The 17,874-nt window shown below is 31.5% G+C and overlaps 1 protein-coding gene across 3 annotated transcripts in view; it reads left to right on the top strand.

The window, feature by feature from the left end:
• The window catches only part of LOC106467039 (serine/threonine-protein kinase B-raf-like), a 69,331-nt gene that overhangs the window by 36,430 nt on the left and 15,027 nt on the right, over positions 1–17,874 (top strand). For 2 of the 3 annotated variants that reach the window (XM_013927349.2, XM_022395143.1), the window contains exons 3-5: positions 14,961–15,159; positions 17,024–17,109; positions 17,602–17,705. In XM_013927349.2, coding sequence (XP_013782803.1) covers positions 14,961–15,159; positions 17,024–17,109; positions 17,602–17,705 — 389 coding nt within the window. Of the gene's footprint in view, positions 1–10,549; positions 10,699–14,960; positions 15,160–17,023; positions 17,110–17,601; positions 17,706–17,874 lie in introns of those variants that run through there. The other variant, XM_022395144.1, reaches the window with a different exon arrangement.

The raw sequence follows: 17,874 nt of genomic DNA, 5'->3' as shown, positions 1-17,874 counted from the left end.
GGTATAAAAAGTTCTTCATACGTAGTATATAGATGTTAGTTCTTGTATAGGTGCTCTACGTAGAATATACATACACTGATATAGGTGGTCCATCTTCAGTGTACACAGAATATGGGTATAAAAAGTTCTTCATACGTAGTATATAGATGTTAGTTCTTGTATAGGTGCTCTACGTAGAATATACATATACTGATATAGGTGGTCCATCTTCAGTGTACACAGAATATGGGTATAAAAAGTTCTTCATACGTAGTATATAGATGTTAGTTCTTGTATAGGCGCTCTACGTAGAATATACATATACTGATATAGGTGGTCCATCTTCAGTGTACACAGAATATGGGTATAAAAAGTTCTTCATACGTAGTATATAGATGTTAGTTCTTGTATAGGCGCTCTGCTTGGAGTATATGTATTACACTGATATAGGTGGTCCAGGTTCAGTGTACATTAAATTTAGGTTAAATAAGATTTTTCTTGTACCTTTACCATTAAATTCCAGGCTTTCATTTAGTTTCACAAAGAAGTTTGTTTGTTACAGGCTAGGTTTTCATGCTACTGTGAAAGTTAGAAACAATTTCTTGATGCAAAGATTGGTTACACTTTATACACAATTAATGCTGTAGTAAGTTTTTGTAACTTGAAACATTATTTCAACTTGTATCTCATGGTGCCGTTTATATGAAAAATAATAGATAATCACCTTATTCATGGTACTAAATACTTCTGGTAATTTCCTAATATTTGAAACCTTAGCTGAGCTCAGAACCTAACCTGACAAAATATGACTGTATTTTACATCTTTTGAATATTGGTAGACAACAATTTGTAAATGCTAGTTATGTCAGTTTTACTCAGATACACATAAACTATCACTGTATAGAGTTATTTAACTATGAATCTATTATAGTAATAATCAGTCTTTCCTGAAAATGCATGCACACCTTGCTATCCAAATCTGCATGACTGAGCATTTCATTTCAATTAATGTGAACAAAAAGTGGATGTAAATATACCTAATAAAGGCTTAACTAATATTAGGCTTAAGACAAGTAGATTTATAGATTTCAATGTCTAGTATTAAAATCCTTTTGTATAATTCTATAAATCCTGTATTTAAAGAAGTGCTGTTGCCAGAAATGTTTTGTGGGTCTCTGCTAGTATACATATCATCATCAGTTGCTTTAATTCTGATGTGTATCAGTTTTTTTTTAACTTATATAAATAAACTTTGGATAACAATCTCCGGGCTTGAACTTTTAAACATTTTTTCTGCTCTCATATTATTAGATATGATGTAGATGATGAAAACAAAATTTACAATAAAAAATTGTATTTTTATGTAAACAAATGGAAAGTTTGATTAAACTTGAAATCTGATGTATGTAATAGATATCATGTAACATTCATATTAGATGTTAATTTTCCGTAATAGGGCTATTTCACATGAAGAAACCCTATTATGAAGGTTGGTCAGCGAACTGTAAAAGCATAAATAAAAATAATTGTATACTTTCTACTGTTAGTGTGCATATAAGCAATGTTTCTGTTTTATGTTATTGTAGCAGGGATATAAAGATTTATTTATTTATGTTATACCTTGGCCTAATTTGCACGATGCAATTATAATCTTACTATAAAAGACAACTGTGAATGTGTAAAAATTATGGTGGATGTAATTCCAGAACATACAATATTTTATTTAAATCTGACATTTTGACATACACCTCTTTAATTGTTCACAGTATCACAGACTTTTTTAATTTTTGTGTACAACTGTAAGTTTTTTTTTCTAATACTATAATTATGGTTTTTGTTTTCTGTGTCTATTATTTTAAAATCACATTACTTCTACTGGTTAAATACAATATAATAGTATTTAAGCTACACTTTTTTTGTTGTTGTTGCCTACTGCCATCAATAATGCCTTTTATATTCTACTGTTGCCTGCTGCTATCAGTAATGCCTTTTATATTCTCTACAATAAGACTAAGCATAATAAAGCTTTAATTCTTTTATGTACAATTGAATAATAAAAAATATACAGTACTTTTTAACAGAATTAACCCTTTATCATCCTTGGAAGGGTTTTTTTCCATTACTTTAATTGGTGTAAATGTAAGGGGTGGAGATGATAAAGGGTTAAAAACTATCACATGCTAAACCAGATTTTGGATTTTACAGAAAAAATCCAAAATATTTTCCATTGCACTGAATGTCAAACTTCAGCAAAATGTAAATTATATTTAAATATGTCTTCTCTGGGTAAAATGTGCAAAAAAGGTATACAACCTATGATTATATATGTATAAATTTTTATTCAAAAAACAAATCTAACTCCAAGACTAAAAAAACATTCATTACTGATATGAGAAGAAACTGTTGCAAAGTATTATTGTTAAATGTGCCATTGTTAATAGTGATCTTGAAACCTGCTTTTGAAAAGTGTAAAAGTAATAACATTTGATAGTACAAAAAATGTGCAGTAGATTGCCAGTAATACATACTAAGAAATTATTTTTTCATAAATATTCTTTACAGTTAAGCATGAATATTGTCAATTCTTTTATTCTTAGAATTAATTTCAAACTAGGGGTTGTAAATAACTGACAACATTAAGTTTGAAAAAAGAAATTCAGTCTTCTCCGATTATTATTTCTCAGCATCTGGTTTGACAACTTGATTTGTTATTACATACTAAAATAATATAAAATTCATTGTTTTATAATTCAGTCATAGCAGTTATTTACACAAAACTAGTAATCATCAAAAATGGGACAGCATATAAAACTTAATTTCAGCAGCTTTTAAGTACTTACAGTGCAGTTTTAATGACAGTAGCTGTCATATTTTTCACATACTCTAGGGACTAAAAAATATTCTAAAACAGAATTAAACAGTGGGCTTAGTTATTGTTTAACTTCTGTTTGTGGATTGTTGTTGAAATTATATTATAAAATTTTATTCTAAATAGGAAGTAAACATTTGGAAAGAAGCATTCAGTTGATTGAGTGTTAAACAAAGGTGTGTTCAAAAACACTACCTCTGAAACTTCAGTCTTACATGTAATTTTCTTGGAAAAATACACTTTTTAACTTGATGTGACTGAAAGATAACAACTGTACAAAATATATCTTTGCTAAGATTTGTTTATGTGTAAAAGTAAGTAATGTTATCTTAGTGTATAAGTAAAAGCTGAACTTTATGATATAATTCATCTTGTTTGTTGAATGCAAGTGACATAAGATATACTGGGGAAAATATTATATTGTTGTAACATGTGTCATTGGGTAGGGTCTTTTGGATTATTTGGTAAAAATAATGCCAAGTCCAGTACATATAACAATAATGAATAGATTTATTTCATCTATAAAGTTTGCTACAGGCTGTGGTCACTTTGCTACAAGTTATAGGCCTAAGTTCGCAAACAACATTTGAACAGAAATTGTAAGACTTATGGTATGCATCACTCGCAAATACAGAACTTATTTACACAATTTCTTTCATAATTGATCAAGTAACTGAATAGACATGATAACTCACTAGTAACATTGAAATGGATCTACTCATTTTACACACTTTTTCTACATATTACACAAAGTTTCCAGATTATAAAATCATCCTGAACTTTCTTGATATGTTGCATCATCATGAGTAGCTCCCTCTAGCAAAAATGTAAGTTAAAAATGTGAAAATGTAGCTTAAAACAAAATATATGTTTGCAAAACCTTGGTTATGTTGTAATTACTAATAAGGGTACACACTTATACTATTATTATATATGTTCATCTAAAAACAATAGAAGCCAGATTTAACAGCTGTATAATATATGTATATATACAATATTTTTATTTTAAATACATTTTATTACTTTTTTGTCATTACTAGCACACCTAAGTTTTCATAAATTGATGGCTTTGTATTTATTGAGCTATTTTGAATTTTCATAATGGGCTGTTTTTGTTTCTTCATGTTAACCATCATTTTGTTTGGAGGTAGTATGCTATATTGTTCCCCAAAAGTTACTGTTAACCATAGGCAGGGAAAGCACTTTGAATCTGAAGGGCATAACAGAAATTAAGCCAGTAAGAGTGGTGGCAGCTTCTACCCACCTTACATTTTTAGGCTCTACATGCTGTTAAATGTATAACATTATAGTTTTTATTTTTTGAAGAGGGGTACCTTACTACCTTGCAAAACAGTAAGGGAACAAATACCCATGCCCCCTCCAGTTTGGCAGCCTATGGTAGCAGCTACTAAAGTATATATTACACCAGATAGAAGGATTAGCCTTCTTACTGGAATTTCTTTTTGATAATAACTAAAGAATTGATCTTTCAAAATTCGTTTTAATTTTAGGTAGTCTTTTTTGTGTAATATTAAAGAATAATTATATGTTTAAGCACACACATACACACACATAATTTAAAGATTTTGCGTGTGCTTGAATTATACCTTTAATTAAAAAACCATGAACAGTAGAGAATATAAGCCTAGATTAACCCATTAATATTTTCAGTACTAAAAATCTCTGAACCAGTAAGGGGGAAAATATTTTATTCCGTGGTCTATGTATATCCAGCAGTGCCATCTAGTGGCAAATAATTATATTGAACGTGTAAAAAGTAATATTTAGAGATCCCCCTCCCCCAGTGTCTCAGCATAAAGTGCGTTCTTACAGTGCTAAAAATGAGTTTCAATATGCGTGGATCTCAGAGCACAGATAGTTCATTGTGTAGCTTTGTGCTTAAAGAACAAAGTATTTAGAGAGATATTGCTACTTAAAATCGTGCTTCCGACGGCAGTGTATTTATAGCATCAGTTGCATGGACAACTGTAATGGTGATTAAGTAAGTGAAGTGAAAATTATCATCAATTTTAAATCATTTACAAATCAGGAATACGTTAAAGATTAATAATGCAATATTATTTTTATGTTTAATTTTTACTATCATTCAGAAGAACTAGTCTTGTTGTTTAATCAAGTGTTTAATTTCTGGTCAGATACAACTTGAATTTTAAGAAACTTTCTTCTTTTAAAATTGCCTACCAGTAGTCCCGTCAATGGTTGAAGGGTAATAATGTTTAAGGTAATCTAACTTGATATGTGGTCTTTTGTGATTAATAGGTCAAGACTGTAAAACGCAGGACAAGATAGGTACAGAGGGTTGAGTACGTTACATTACAAATATTTTGAATATGCAAATAAGCAAGTTACACAACAATCACAGCTAAAATAAAGTCGTGGAAGAATGGCATATATTAAAAGTATATTTTAAAATTGTTTGGCGTTTCGTAGGTAGTGTGATGCAACAGAAAAATGATCGCTTTTGGGAAAGGTATGTAACAGCCATTTTCGGCGAAGAAGAAGAAAAACATTCTGATCATAAATACATGGTCAGATAGGATATTTAGAATTTCAGAAAATAGGGATATCCCTTGTACTTACGTAGTGCCATTGGAAAACAAAGGAATATGCATCAACTTGGGTACCAGGACCATCCACAAAGAGACCCATTACAAGGCGTACGACAGTCATTGTAAACAGACTGCAGCATTTTGTAACAGGTTAGTGTAAAAGTTTGTGAAAAAATCCTTCCACATGCCCAAGGCAACAGTACAAAACATAATCAACAAGGATCTCCGACTGAAAAAGCGACACAAATTACTTCTACAGCATATCGCTTCAACTGTCGCAGACCTCAAGCAGTTAAGAAACTGCTGTATTAGTACACTAGATGGATTATGGAAAGCCACCAGGGAGGAGGGTGTGCTTTGAACATGACAGCCATATGGCGGAGCCTTTTGAAATGAAAATTACGTTGGAGAACTATTTTAAAGATGCACGGTTGTGATATAGAATGTGACCGGACATGGCTACTTGGACAATAATAACGTGGTGAGACTCCAAAATCGTTTTTAATATACCGTTATCAACCCCTGTAGTATCAGAAGCACACGGTTACTATTGTAGGGCTTTGAATACAACCTTGACATTAAAAGAAGCACTATAATAAACTGTACCTAATGTAATATTCAACATACACATGTATCATAATCAATGCCACAGGTGAAATATATTAAATCTACAAGTCCATTGTTACTGTTTGGAAACCATCCTTATCAGTTCAGTCATTCCATAACAGTATGACTGTAAATATTGAATATAAATGTAATTTAATTATACTGAATTACAGTACGTTAAATCTGTATGGCTCTTTATGAATTATATATATATAACACCAGTATACTCTGTGCAGACGCTGATATATTAAACATATAATCCATTATACTATATCAACACATGTACTTATTATATTAACATGTGCGTATACAGCTATTATTTATTTATTTGTTAAAGTAATACTTTGGTGTAGTAAACTCCATGTTCAGAAACTTTTACAACTTCGCTGTTTAAGGCAATCAGTTTGTGGTCATTTTATCACCTGATACATCACTCAGGCTTGTGACGTCAATGTTTTTACTGGTTAATCCAATAAACGTGTTTATCAAGATTCCTTATTTAGACCCAAGTTTTAGAAGAAACATATTAAGTGGGATGTAGTATCGTAAAATTGTGCAACACGTGTAAACTACACAGCAATGTTAATGTCACATTTTGGAATGCAGTATTATTTTGATTATTAATTATTTCAATTATTCGCATCATCTTCCTGAACAAAATTATAAACTCGTTAGATCATCCAAGCTCAAACGGTGCGCGCGTGTACTACTATATCAACTCTGTTCGCCCGGTTGAAGATACTCAAAAAACGACACAAATAATTCGGTAGCTTTTCGAGCTTCTGAAAGCCATTTTGTTTAATAATTGTTGGTTTTTAAAACGTTATGTGATTTTTATTCTTGACGTATTGTACTTGCTACAGAAAGGCCTATGATTTGTCAAGTTTAGTGGTTCTGCACCGGTTTTCGAGTTGTTTTACGACATCTGCCACTCTATCCCGGCAGGGTTGATACTTCCCAGCTTGTGTAATACGACAATAATTACAGAATTTAGGGAAACAAAGACAATTAATTATACGTTTCACAAATGCTTCATTTTTTACGACTACGGTTATGTCAGTAAGGGCATCACCAGATAATAATTATTTCAAATAAAAGATTATTAACAGTTTTATATCACTTGGAGAGTTGATAAAAGAAGTTTAACTGTTATTTTTTGCCATTGACTTTCTATGACAAAAATGACTTTCAGTGACAAAAAATGACTTTCGATGACAAAAAATAACTTTAAATGTCAAAAAAATATGACTTTCGATGTAAAAATAAGACTTTCAATGACAAAAAATTTCACTTTCGATGACAAAAAATATGACCTTCGATGACAAAAAAAAGACTTTCAATGACTAAAAATATGACTTTCATTGACAAAAAAAATCACATATCTCTGAATTTATTATTTAGTTTTATAAATCGAAAACATTGTGCCAGTTGACAGGAACGTCTGTATTTTAAACACAAAAACAATAGTATGACAATGGTAAAATTTTAATAGAATAGAAGTTTCATTATTATTTTCAGATGGAAATATTTGCCTTTAGTTGTATTTGTTGTTAAGAAATCGCCCCAATGTTTTAGAATATACATATAGTTAAATTATACTTTAATTAACGCCCAAGTATTGACTGAAATAACAGTTTGAAATTCTATTGAAACGATATTTTTGCTTTGTGAACTGATATAATAGAAAAAAGGGAGAAAAGTTTAACGTACAAGTTGGTAAAACTCCGCAGCGGTAAAATGCAGAAGATAACCAATGCTAAATATATATGCATGGATGTAACAGTTAATGCATAGTATCAGTGTCAAAAAATGTTCTAGATATTGCGTGTAGATGAAAAACATTGACTTTTTATATCTAAATTATAGGCTTAAATCAGCTACGTATATATATTTATATGTATCTATACAGGTGGACCCCCAGTGGCACAGCGGCATGTCCGTGGATTAGAGCGTATGGCAAGACGGTTAAGTTGCTCGACTAGCAATCTGAGGGTCGCGAGTTCGAATCTCCGTCTCACCAAACATTTCAGCCGTGTGGGCATTATAATGTGACTGTCAATCTTACTATTCGTTCGTAAAAGTGTAGCCCAAGAGTTGGCGCTGGGTGGTGATGACTAGCTGTCTTCCCTCTAGTCTTTCACTGCTAAATTAGGGACGGCTAGTGAAAATAGTCCTCTTATAGCTTTGCACGAAATTAATTTAAAAAACTTACAACGCTAGAAACCGGGTTTCGATAACCGTAGTGGGCAGAGCACAGATGGCCAATTGTGTAGCTTTGTGCTTAACTTGAAACAAACAAACAAACTATAAAGGTGGTGCGTTTGACTTAACTTTTTTTTTGTCACACACATATATACGTTTAAATTATTAATTTATAAAGGTGGTATTGTATATTTTATTTTACTAGCGCCGTCTATTTACAATAAATAGCTGTAACTGATCTATAAATATATAAAAAAGTTGTGTGTCATCGTAATATAAATGTTTGGGAAATTCAATTAAAGTTGTGTTTATAAAAAGCATTTTGTATTCTACTGAAACATTAGAAATTAACAACAGTCTAGAATCTTTGGATAAGAACAGTCAGCAAGATATAACGAAATTCTAACTCAATATTTGAGGCATTTGTTGAGCACTTGGCTCGAACAACAATCTGTGATGGATTCTAGAGGCTTCACTTTTACAGAATTAAAGTTAACAGTCGTAATCGTAGTAGTGGCACGTTTTATTATGTGATTGAGGTTGTATATGTAAGTATATACAAATAATGAGAAATGAAGCATTATTATTATTATAAATTATTTTTCGGACGAGCCTAATTGGTGTATTAATATATTTCCTTGTTTGTATGGTTTTGTTAGTACAGTTACGAGTTCGTAATTAAACATACAAGAAACATCATGATTTTAAGGCTGTAAAAATGAGTATAAAAATGATGATATTACGGGATTGCTCCCCTGTATTGTATGCATATAAATTACATCAAAGTAGTTACTTGCTTGCTGATAGCTTACACTGTAATTGGCTGTCATTCAACTAATCAGACAATGCCAAATGTAATGCCTGTTAAAGTACTGGGGGTCATACTCTTCCCAGCAGAAGTGTGGCATGTATTCCTGGCTGCCAGGACAGAAATGCCGTACGATAAACCTGTAGAAGTCGGTGAAGGATAGTCCATGCAACAGATTGAGGCGAATTTTCATGATCGAATTGGAGCTGTATGGAACTGAAGAGGGCACGTGAAACGAGTACTGTTGGTAGTTTGTTCCACGGTAGAGGGGAGAACGATATCGTGGGTGGTCAACGTACAGCTGGGGTACCAATTCAAGTGTGGCTTGGAAGTTGGATGTCTACACAAAATTGATGGCATCATGACTGCTGACAGGTACAATCGAATTCTTATCCATCGTGTCATACCTTCAGGAACAAGACACGTTAGGTAGGAATTCATCTTCTAGCAAGACCGTTATCCTAAACATGTAGCAAATAAAAATAGAAATAAAAAAACGTGATATTTTGTAGTAATGTTAAAGTAATCACTTATTACTCATTGCTTATGACTCTTGTAAAATTATCACCCGCACATTCCTATAATTATTTCCAGTACTGTATTTGTAACTTTTCAGTCTAAACTTTAAAACTTGTTAATTAAATAGAACGAGTTCTTATATAAAAAAAAATAAACCAACATTTTTTATGTTTGTATACAACTAGCCCTGTGTTCTTCTAATGACATATCAATATCAAACAATTTTATACATACGATATATATAGTTACGTTTTTATACCTACTTATTAGATAAGTGTAGTAAGATATTTTAGTATTCAAAACATCCGCTGAGTTTGCTTTTATATAGGTACCAACAATCGTTTTGTCATTTGTTAAAATGAAAAATATACATACGTATATACAATGAATATGTATAACCACAATGAACAGATATGTGATTAATTTCGTTCAGTTGTAACGTATTTGAGAATATCATACAGTACTCATGCCGCGATATTTTCATCTTCGGCCTCCAGCGGTACAGCGGTATGTCTACGGACTTACAACATTAGAAACCGAGTTTCGATACCCGTGGTGGGCAGAGCACAGATAGCCCATTGCTTAACTTCAAACAATCAATCAAGTTTCATCCTTGTGTTAAGGCAAATACGTCTTTAATGTACATTATATGCCAGCTGTTTAATAATGAGAAACATTATTTCTCGTGTAGTGATTGGTCAAGACGCTCTAATTACTCGTACTAATTGCAAATATCGTGTTTGCGTGATGAAATTAATGTCTACTTGACAGAAATCTGTTGATGTATAGTTTCAAGGCCGTATTTCAGAGCCAGCTGCGAGACGGCTACTGCTTGTCTTTTGTTTGCCACATGCCGCTTTATGGTCCTGCACGCGACGTTCAGGTTCGTTGGAACCATGTAACGACTGACGTCATTTGTTAGTGGCTAGTGACGCAGGAGTTGATTATGATTGGATTCAGTGATCGGTCTGGGTGATCAATTTCGGAAGAAACCTATTTTTGTTGCGTTTATTCCGAGATAGAGATGGTTGCTATAAATAGACCAACGTGTCAGACTGACTGCTTGAAATAGCCTAGTGGCAGCAAATAATGATGAACGGTGGTCAAAAATAGCCACTCTTGGCTGAACACTGCGTAAACACATGGTAAGTTGATTATGAAGATAGGGTATTTGATGGTTGTGAACAAACACGTAGCACGAGGGAACGTTGCCTTCAGAAAGTGTTTCTCTATTGCTTTTATTAGATGGTCAGAATATAAGTCAAATAATTATTTGTACCTTCACCAACGAGTTGGATTTAAATATGTTTATGAAACGTATAATTGCAGTCAGATCTGCATGTTTACAGTTATAATTGGATTTTCTATTGATAATACATTGATATTTTCCTTACAAATCATTACTGTTAAGCCTATAACTAAACAACTTTCTTTTTTTTTTTTTGGTCAATATTATTACACCTGTTGAATTTTTTCCCAGGAAATTGAATCACTGTAACATTAGATTAATTTTATTTTTATGATGGAAGACCTTCACATCAATTAGTTGATTAGTTGTAATTTCAGTAAGGAATTGCACCCCATTGTAATTATGTTAAAACAAGGGAAAATCAAAAGGTGTATGTTTCATAGAATTATCAGGCAGACTGTAGCGCCATCTATGTAGGGATGGCTTGGAATTGTTCATCAAAATTGTATTTTAAATATCTCCTCTGTAGGTCATCAGAACTTAACAATACTATACAGTGTTTCCTTTTATAACAATATCTATGTAATGACTGAGACACAAGTTCTGGGAATGTCTGTAATTATCTTCTGCTTCTATGTAATTACATGATAACTCAAAAACCAAAATAATGGTGTCAACCAAATTCAGTGAGGTGACATAGTTTCAAACGGAGTATCCACTTTTATAAGTATTATTAACTAGTAGTAATTAAATAAAAAAATCATAATTCTAATGTAAACGATGTTAACATCACCCCTTGAAGTTGGCTTTCTTACAGACATGATGTTCATTTAAAAAGCTTAAGTACAGGGTGACACAGGAATTACCAGCCAATAATAGACAAACGATAAAATTACAGTTGGAACCTCATTTTATGTAGAACTTGGTCATAAATACAACCATCCTATGTCTACTGAAACACTGCATTAAAAAAAAAACAAGTAAAAAACTTTTCAAAAAAAAGGAAGTATAAGTGAGGATGGTATTTGCATCACCCTTACATAAGAACACAGGCAATAATTAACATATTTGTGTGTTTAATTTATCCTATTTTTGTCTGTACAGGCAAGAATTAAAATATATATGTATATTAAAATGATTGATTGCAATTGAGTTTAATTTATCCTGTTTTTGTCTGTTAACATTTACTGTATTGTGTGCCTGTGCTATTATGTAGGGATGATGCAAATGCAGTCTTTACTATTTAGTTTACATTGTTTTTGTAAGATTGATATTAACCATCCCAACATTTACCTCCTTTTTTGAAATGTTTTTTTTCTTTACTTGAAAACAAGTTCAAGCCATTTTTAAATCTGTTTAAATGTAGGAAATATTTACATTACATTTGCTAGTTATTTTTTTTTGTAGTTTTAATATATTATAACCAACTATACAGATAGAATTAAATATTATTTGAGTACTTTTCCTTTTGGATAACTTTTAAAAATATATAAGTATAAAAAAACATATAAAATATGCATGTTCTTTATATAGTAAATGTCCATAATAAATTTTTCTAAATATATTAATAAGCATTGAATTTGTATAGTAAAAACTTACCATTTGTGGGGGTTTAATGGAACAGTACCATTATTTGAGCCCCCCAGTGGCACAGCAGTATGCTAGAAACCGGGTTTCGATATCCATGGTGGGCAGAGCACAGATAGCCCATTGTGTAGCTTTGTGCTTAACTTCAAACAACCATTATTTGAGCTTGTTTAGGTCATTTTAAATGATTACATGCTCTTTTTATATGTAAAGATAACAACATTGTAACTAGAATAAGTAAAGCATGCTTGTATTGATCAGTTGTTAAAACATTCCAGCTCAAACTGTAATTTGTTTTTGTAAAATGACTGTGTTAGTTGTTTAGCCAATAAAATACTTAAAGTTATTAATGCATTATATTACATACTTCCATGCAAGTAAAAAAAAAATGTTAAATTACATAAAAATATAGAACATATTCATTATATTTTTCATACAACTTTAGAAGTGGGCAGCTATTTTATACTTTTAAAAATAATGGTGATGCTGTTACTGTAATCTGAAGTAGTTTACAAATTCAGCTTACAAAATGAAATTAATTTTTACAACAGACAGAATCTTTTATAATATGTATCTGTCACGTTACTTTGTATGTGAAACTGAAGAATAAAAGCATATCACATCTAATTTTCCTGCTTGCCAAGTTTGGTGCAGTTACAGCTTTGTATGTTGTGTCTGATACCAAGTTGATTCAAGATATACTTATCAGCTTCCTTTGTTTTTCATTTTGTCTGATGGGTTCCTGGTTTTTGTTGGGGTTAATACAAAGGGAACCTGTAAAGGTTGCCCGTGTGTTAGTATTTGTGAACTTGTTAATCTGTGTACTCTATGATGAATACAAAAACTGACTGAGCAACAGATACTGAGGCAGACAGACTGATACAAAATGTTAAATGAAATTACTGATGGTAAACCAAGTCTCTAAATGGTGTTTTACGAACAGTAAAAGTAATTATGTACATTATCTCTTTTCAACTTTACAGTTTTGTTATTGTACATTTTTTGATTGAACTCTGGTTGGGCAGAGTAACAGTGCTATGTATAATCACATAATACTCCAGAAGTTCTGTAAATTAAATACCAGGTTGAGAAGTTTACAGGTATTGGCCCTTTTTTTTTTGCAAAATGTTTTTTATAACATTTTTAATGATTTTAAACTACTTATTAGTTTTTAAATATATTCTTTGGCTCAAGTGTGAATGCTTTATGGTGGAAAATGCAGAAGAGTAGGATGCAGCATAAAACTGATCAACCTTTTATTAACACTTTTGGTCCCGGAGAGGACTTGGTATAAATATTTGTTGCGGAATCTGATTTTTAAGACTGGCCTGTTAATTCGTTAGGTGTTAGTAACAGGTAAAGCTTTAACATGATAGTTTCAGATCATGTATGGACGTAATGTTTATATATTTTTGATCACAAGCTATTTCTAACCATTAAAGTATAATGTATCTGTTAAGATAAAGCACATGGCACTGTAAAATATGAGAGTATTAATGCATTTATATTTAGAAAGATATAGGGAATCTATGTGATCTATCTTAATGTATACACTTAGTACCATGTAAACATATTAGGCTGTTTCTGTAATATATATTCAGTTACTGTGTATATATTGATATATCTGATTGTTTGTTCAGGTGCCGGTCTAAAACTGAGAATGACTTGGTGTCTGTCAAGGAAATTAATGGTCATTGAGGATGCAGAAAACTTGTATCTTCAGTTATCTTCCATTTGCATTTTTATTACAATATTTTTAAAGTCAGTTGGTATATAGCTGTGTTGAAGAAAAAAGCTAGTTTTTCAGTAATCTCAGAATACATAATGCTAACATAAAATTTTTTTAATCTGTTTAGTCAATATCTTCTTAGGTTCGGCAACATTTCATATGGCCACAGTTGGCAGTGGTGTCAAATAACAAGACATATAACTGTGTCAGTAAAGGATTTAACAGTTGAAGTGTTTGTAATGAGTTAGGCTTTCAAAATTCCAGAAGCTGAGACATACACGTGCTATCATAACAAAGTGTTAACATGTGGTTAATGTTGTTGTTAAATGGTGATACAAATTTCATATGAAAATATAGTATCTTAATTTAAATAACAGATGTAGGTATTTAAATTATTATGGCATCAAACTTTGAATAAAACAATTAATTAATAACAGCATTCTAAGAAACTATGGTTAATGTAGTATGTACCCGTTATTATCTGTAAACTTGTAAAATTAATCTTGAAGTAATACTCATGAAACAAGTTCATGCTTTACTAGAGAGGGGATGTTATGAAACAATGTGTGTGTGTGTGAATAAATTAGTATTCTTTATCAGAAAATATGGTTCAAAAGTGGTAATAACATTACAGAGTAATAGGAAATTTTATGCACTTTTTTTTTTAAACAAGTTTACTGATTTTGCAAAAAGAAAGGGAGCTATGTTTGTAATAGCTTTAGGAAAAACAACATAAGCATGACCCCGTTTTGTGATGTGTACCATCCTTCATGATCTTAACAAAATGTGTAACTTGGGAAATCTTGGTATGTCACTCATATACAATGTAACACTTGTCAGTCAAATGTTGTATATATGTTCAAAATCTGTTTTTATTGAATATAACTTTTTCACATTTTTAGGAGTTTGAAGATCTAAATTCCAAACTGAATGAGTTTCAGCTCCAAGAACAGAAACTTTTAGATCAGCTTAGTAATGGAAGCAATGGAAGAGATTCTCCCGAGCAGTCAGATCCCGATTATGATGACAGCCGGACCTGTTCTGAAGTAACAACTCCAAGGACGACTCTTACTCCAAACAACAGCCAATTAAGTTTAAATAGTTAGTTTAATCTTATGTTTATTCACTGTTAGAAATACTTTTTGTATTGACTGTATCTCAGTAATTTAGCAGTAGCATTACATCCCAGAATGTACTGTACTTAATTCATACATTTTTTTATTATTTTGTAATATAACAGTACGAGTCTGAAGAAGATATTGTCTTATCTATTCAACCAGTAGTGACTAGTTAGATTATTCTTACATCAGATGTTTTTTCTATTTTCTGGGCCATAAAGAATGATAAAAGTTAGAGCAATAATTAGAAATATCAAGAAAAAGTGGTTTTTATACAACACTTTTTGGATGAGTCCATTGAATTTCTCAAGGGAGTGTTGCCACTGATTACGATGTGCGGGATATGTATGAAATGAGTTAACTGCAAGTCAACTGAAAGAAAAGAAACCAATTGACATTATACTCATTTTGTGTTTACCTGGGGTACATGGATATTCCCAATGTTAGTGGTTATTAACTTTTAAAGTGGAAAAAAAAAATGGTAATTATCATCTCTGCCACCAAAGGTGGACAGAAGTTATGTTTTCACATTTGTGTGTTTGTCAGTAAGATTTCTTAAAAACAACTGAATGGATATAGACAAAAGTTGATATACATTTGGACTATGACCCAACTTAGAAGAGATTAGTGTTTGGAGGGTCAAAGTCAGCAAAGGACACAAAAATCCCTTTCTGTTAACACTGATTTTTCACACTATTTTTGCATTATAACTCAGTCAAAAATGATAAGATTTTGATGAAACTTGGTGGACATATGTAGAATATATTTTCTCCTCGTCCTGCCAAAAATGGTCAGTGTCCATTGATAACAGACAAACGGACACATTTTCGTATTTTTTGAGAGCTGAATATGATCAGTGCTGCGTGGTGGAGGTATGAACTCTACCGAATGCCCTTCTAGTTTTTAAAAGAATTTGAGAGTTATATATTTTATACGTGAAAATTAAGAATTGATACAATGTTCATCAGTCACTTTAAAGTACTCTCTATATTTAATTTTGAAAACCATAAAATGAAATTATGTTTAACAAAAGTATGATTCCAGTTAACAAAAGTACATGTATTTTTCATCAACACATTTCAAAAGTAATAAAGTTGTGAAAAATAATTCTTATTCTTGTTTCAGCATGATGAAAAATTCAAACTGGTAAACTGAATACTCGGTAACCTTCATAACATGGGCATGTATGTATAATACCCAAGCTCTCATGAAATTGTGATTGTACTCACTTAGAAAAATATGTGCATTAAAAAAAATGTGTTTCGAGCCATTGGACAGATAGAATCATATGCTAGTTCATTAAATTTCTAATATTCTAAATATGTCATTAAATAACAAACTGTTCTATTTCATTATCATATGAAAGTTATGTTTCCAGTAGTGAGAGTTTGGATACAGTTTTTTGTGTTATGAGAAAGTTTAGGTGTATCAATTAATAATTATTAATCATTAGATTATTTTATTTTTAAAATCGAAACCTGAGATACAGGCTTGAAATTCACCAGTAGAGTGTGCTAACAAGCAATTATATTCACTGTTAATATGAGGTATTAAGATAGTTATATGGTGGTATTCATGCATGATATTCCAACACACTTGGGATCAGCAGAAAAAGTGTTAGCATCAGAAAAGAAACCCATTAAACTGATGAAGGAAAATCCACCTTTCCAAGGGTTTGTTTTCTTGTGATATTTATGTATATTCAGTGATAGTATAGTTAGCAGGAATATTTATTTGAAATCTCTTGTGAAGTAAAGCCTCTCGGTGCATTTCTTCATAATCATCTAGCTTTACATTTAATAAAACTACAGGATGAATTATTTGTTGAATAAGTCTCTCTGTTTCAGGTACTGTTTCAGATATAGCCAGGTTAACACCAAAATCTCCGTTGAGGGTTGTCAGAGCCTTTCTCCCTAATAAACAAAGGTCAACTGTAAGTTTTCAAAGTGATTGTTTGGTCATACTCATGGGTTTTTCATTTCTCTACATTACAAAAATTTTAGTAATTAACGAGAATGGTAGAACTAGAGGACACAAATGTAAATTTTGGCATGGTAGTACTTGTTTTCAGCTAAGACAGTTTTATTTTTCTGACATTGTGGGTTGCCTTCAGATGTGATGGATGCAGTAAATTTAAGGGAAGGCTTGATAATTATTTGAATGTTGATGGCTGGCTTTGAGTGTTTTATTTTAAAGTTTAGTTTAATGGATAGATGGCCAAGATGAACTAAAAAAAGTTTCCTATGTTGTCCTTAGATGATATGTAAATTAAATTAGTTTGAGTTTTAACTATGAACTGTATTGATTCTTCCAAATCATAAATTATTAAAAGAAAAAATTTTATATAAGGGCACGTTCATTATTTTTCTACTCCATATCAAAAAGTATACATAATAATGAAGTGGTGGTGTAAATGCTTTTGTAGGTCCAGGTCCGGCCAGGTCAGACTGTTCAGGAGGCTTTGTCAAAAGCCATGACAAGAAGACATCTTACTCCACACATGTGTGTAGTGTATAAAGGTAATCCAAGGTATGAACATTTTTAGTAAAGTTGATGCATTATTGCTAGATTTTATTAAGTGTTGGATACATTTTTGAACTTGAAATTTGCATATGTATAAGAAAATTTATAGAACACTGGATGAGAATAAAAGCAGAGAACAAAACTGATTGAAGCTTATTTATAATAGAAAAAGCCA

The sequence above is a fragment of the Limulus polyphemus genome, unplaced genomic scaffold, assembly GCF_000517525.1.
Source record: "Limulus polyphemus unplaced genomic scaffold, Limulus_polyphemus-2.1.2 Scaffold2467, whole genome shotgun sequence".
NCBI lineage: Eukaryota > Metazoa > Arthropoda > Merostomata > Xiphosura > Limulidae > Limulus > Limulus polyphemus.
The sequence above is the reverse complement of the archived record's forward strand: the minus strand, read 5'-3'. Positions and strand labels throughout refer to the sequence as shown.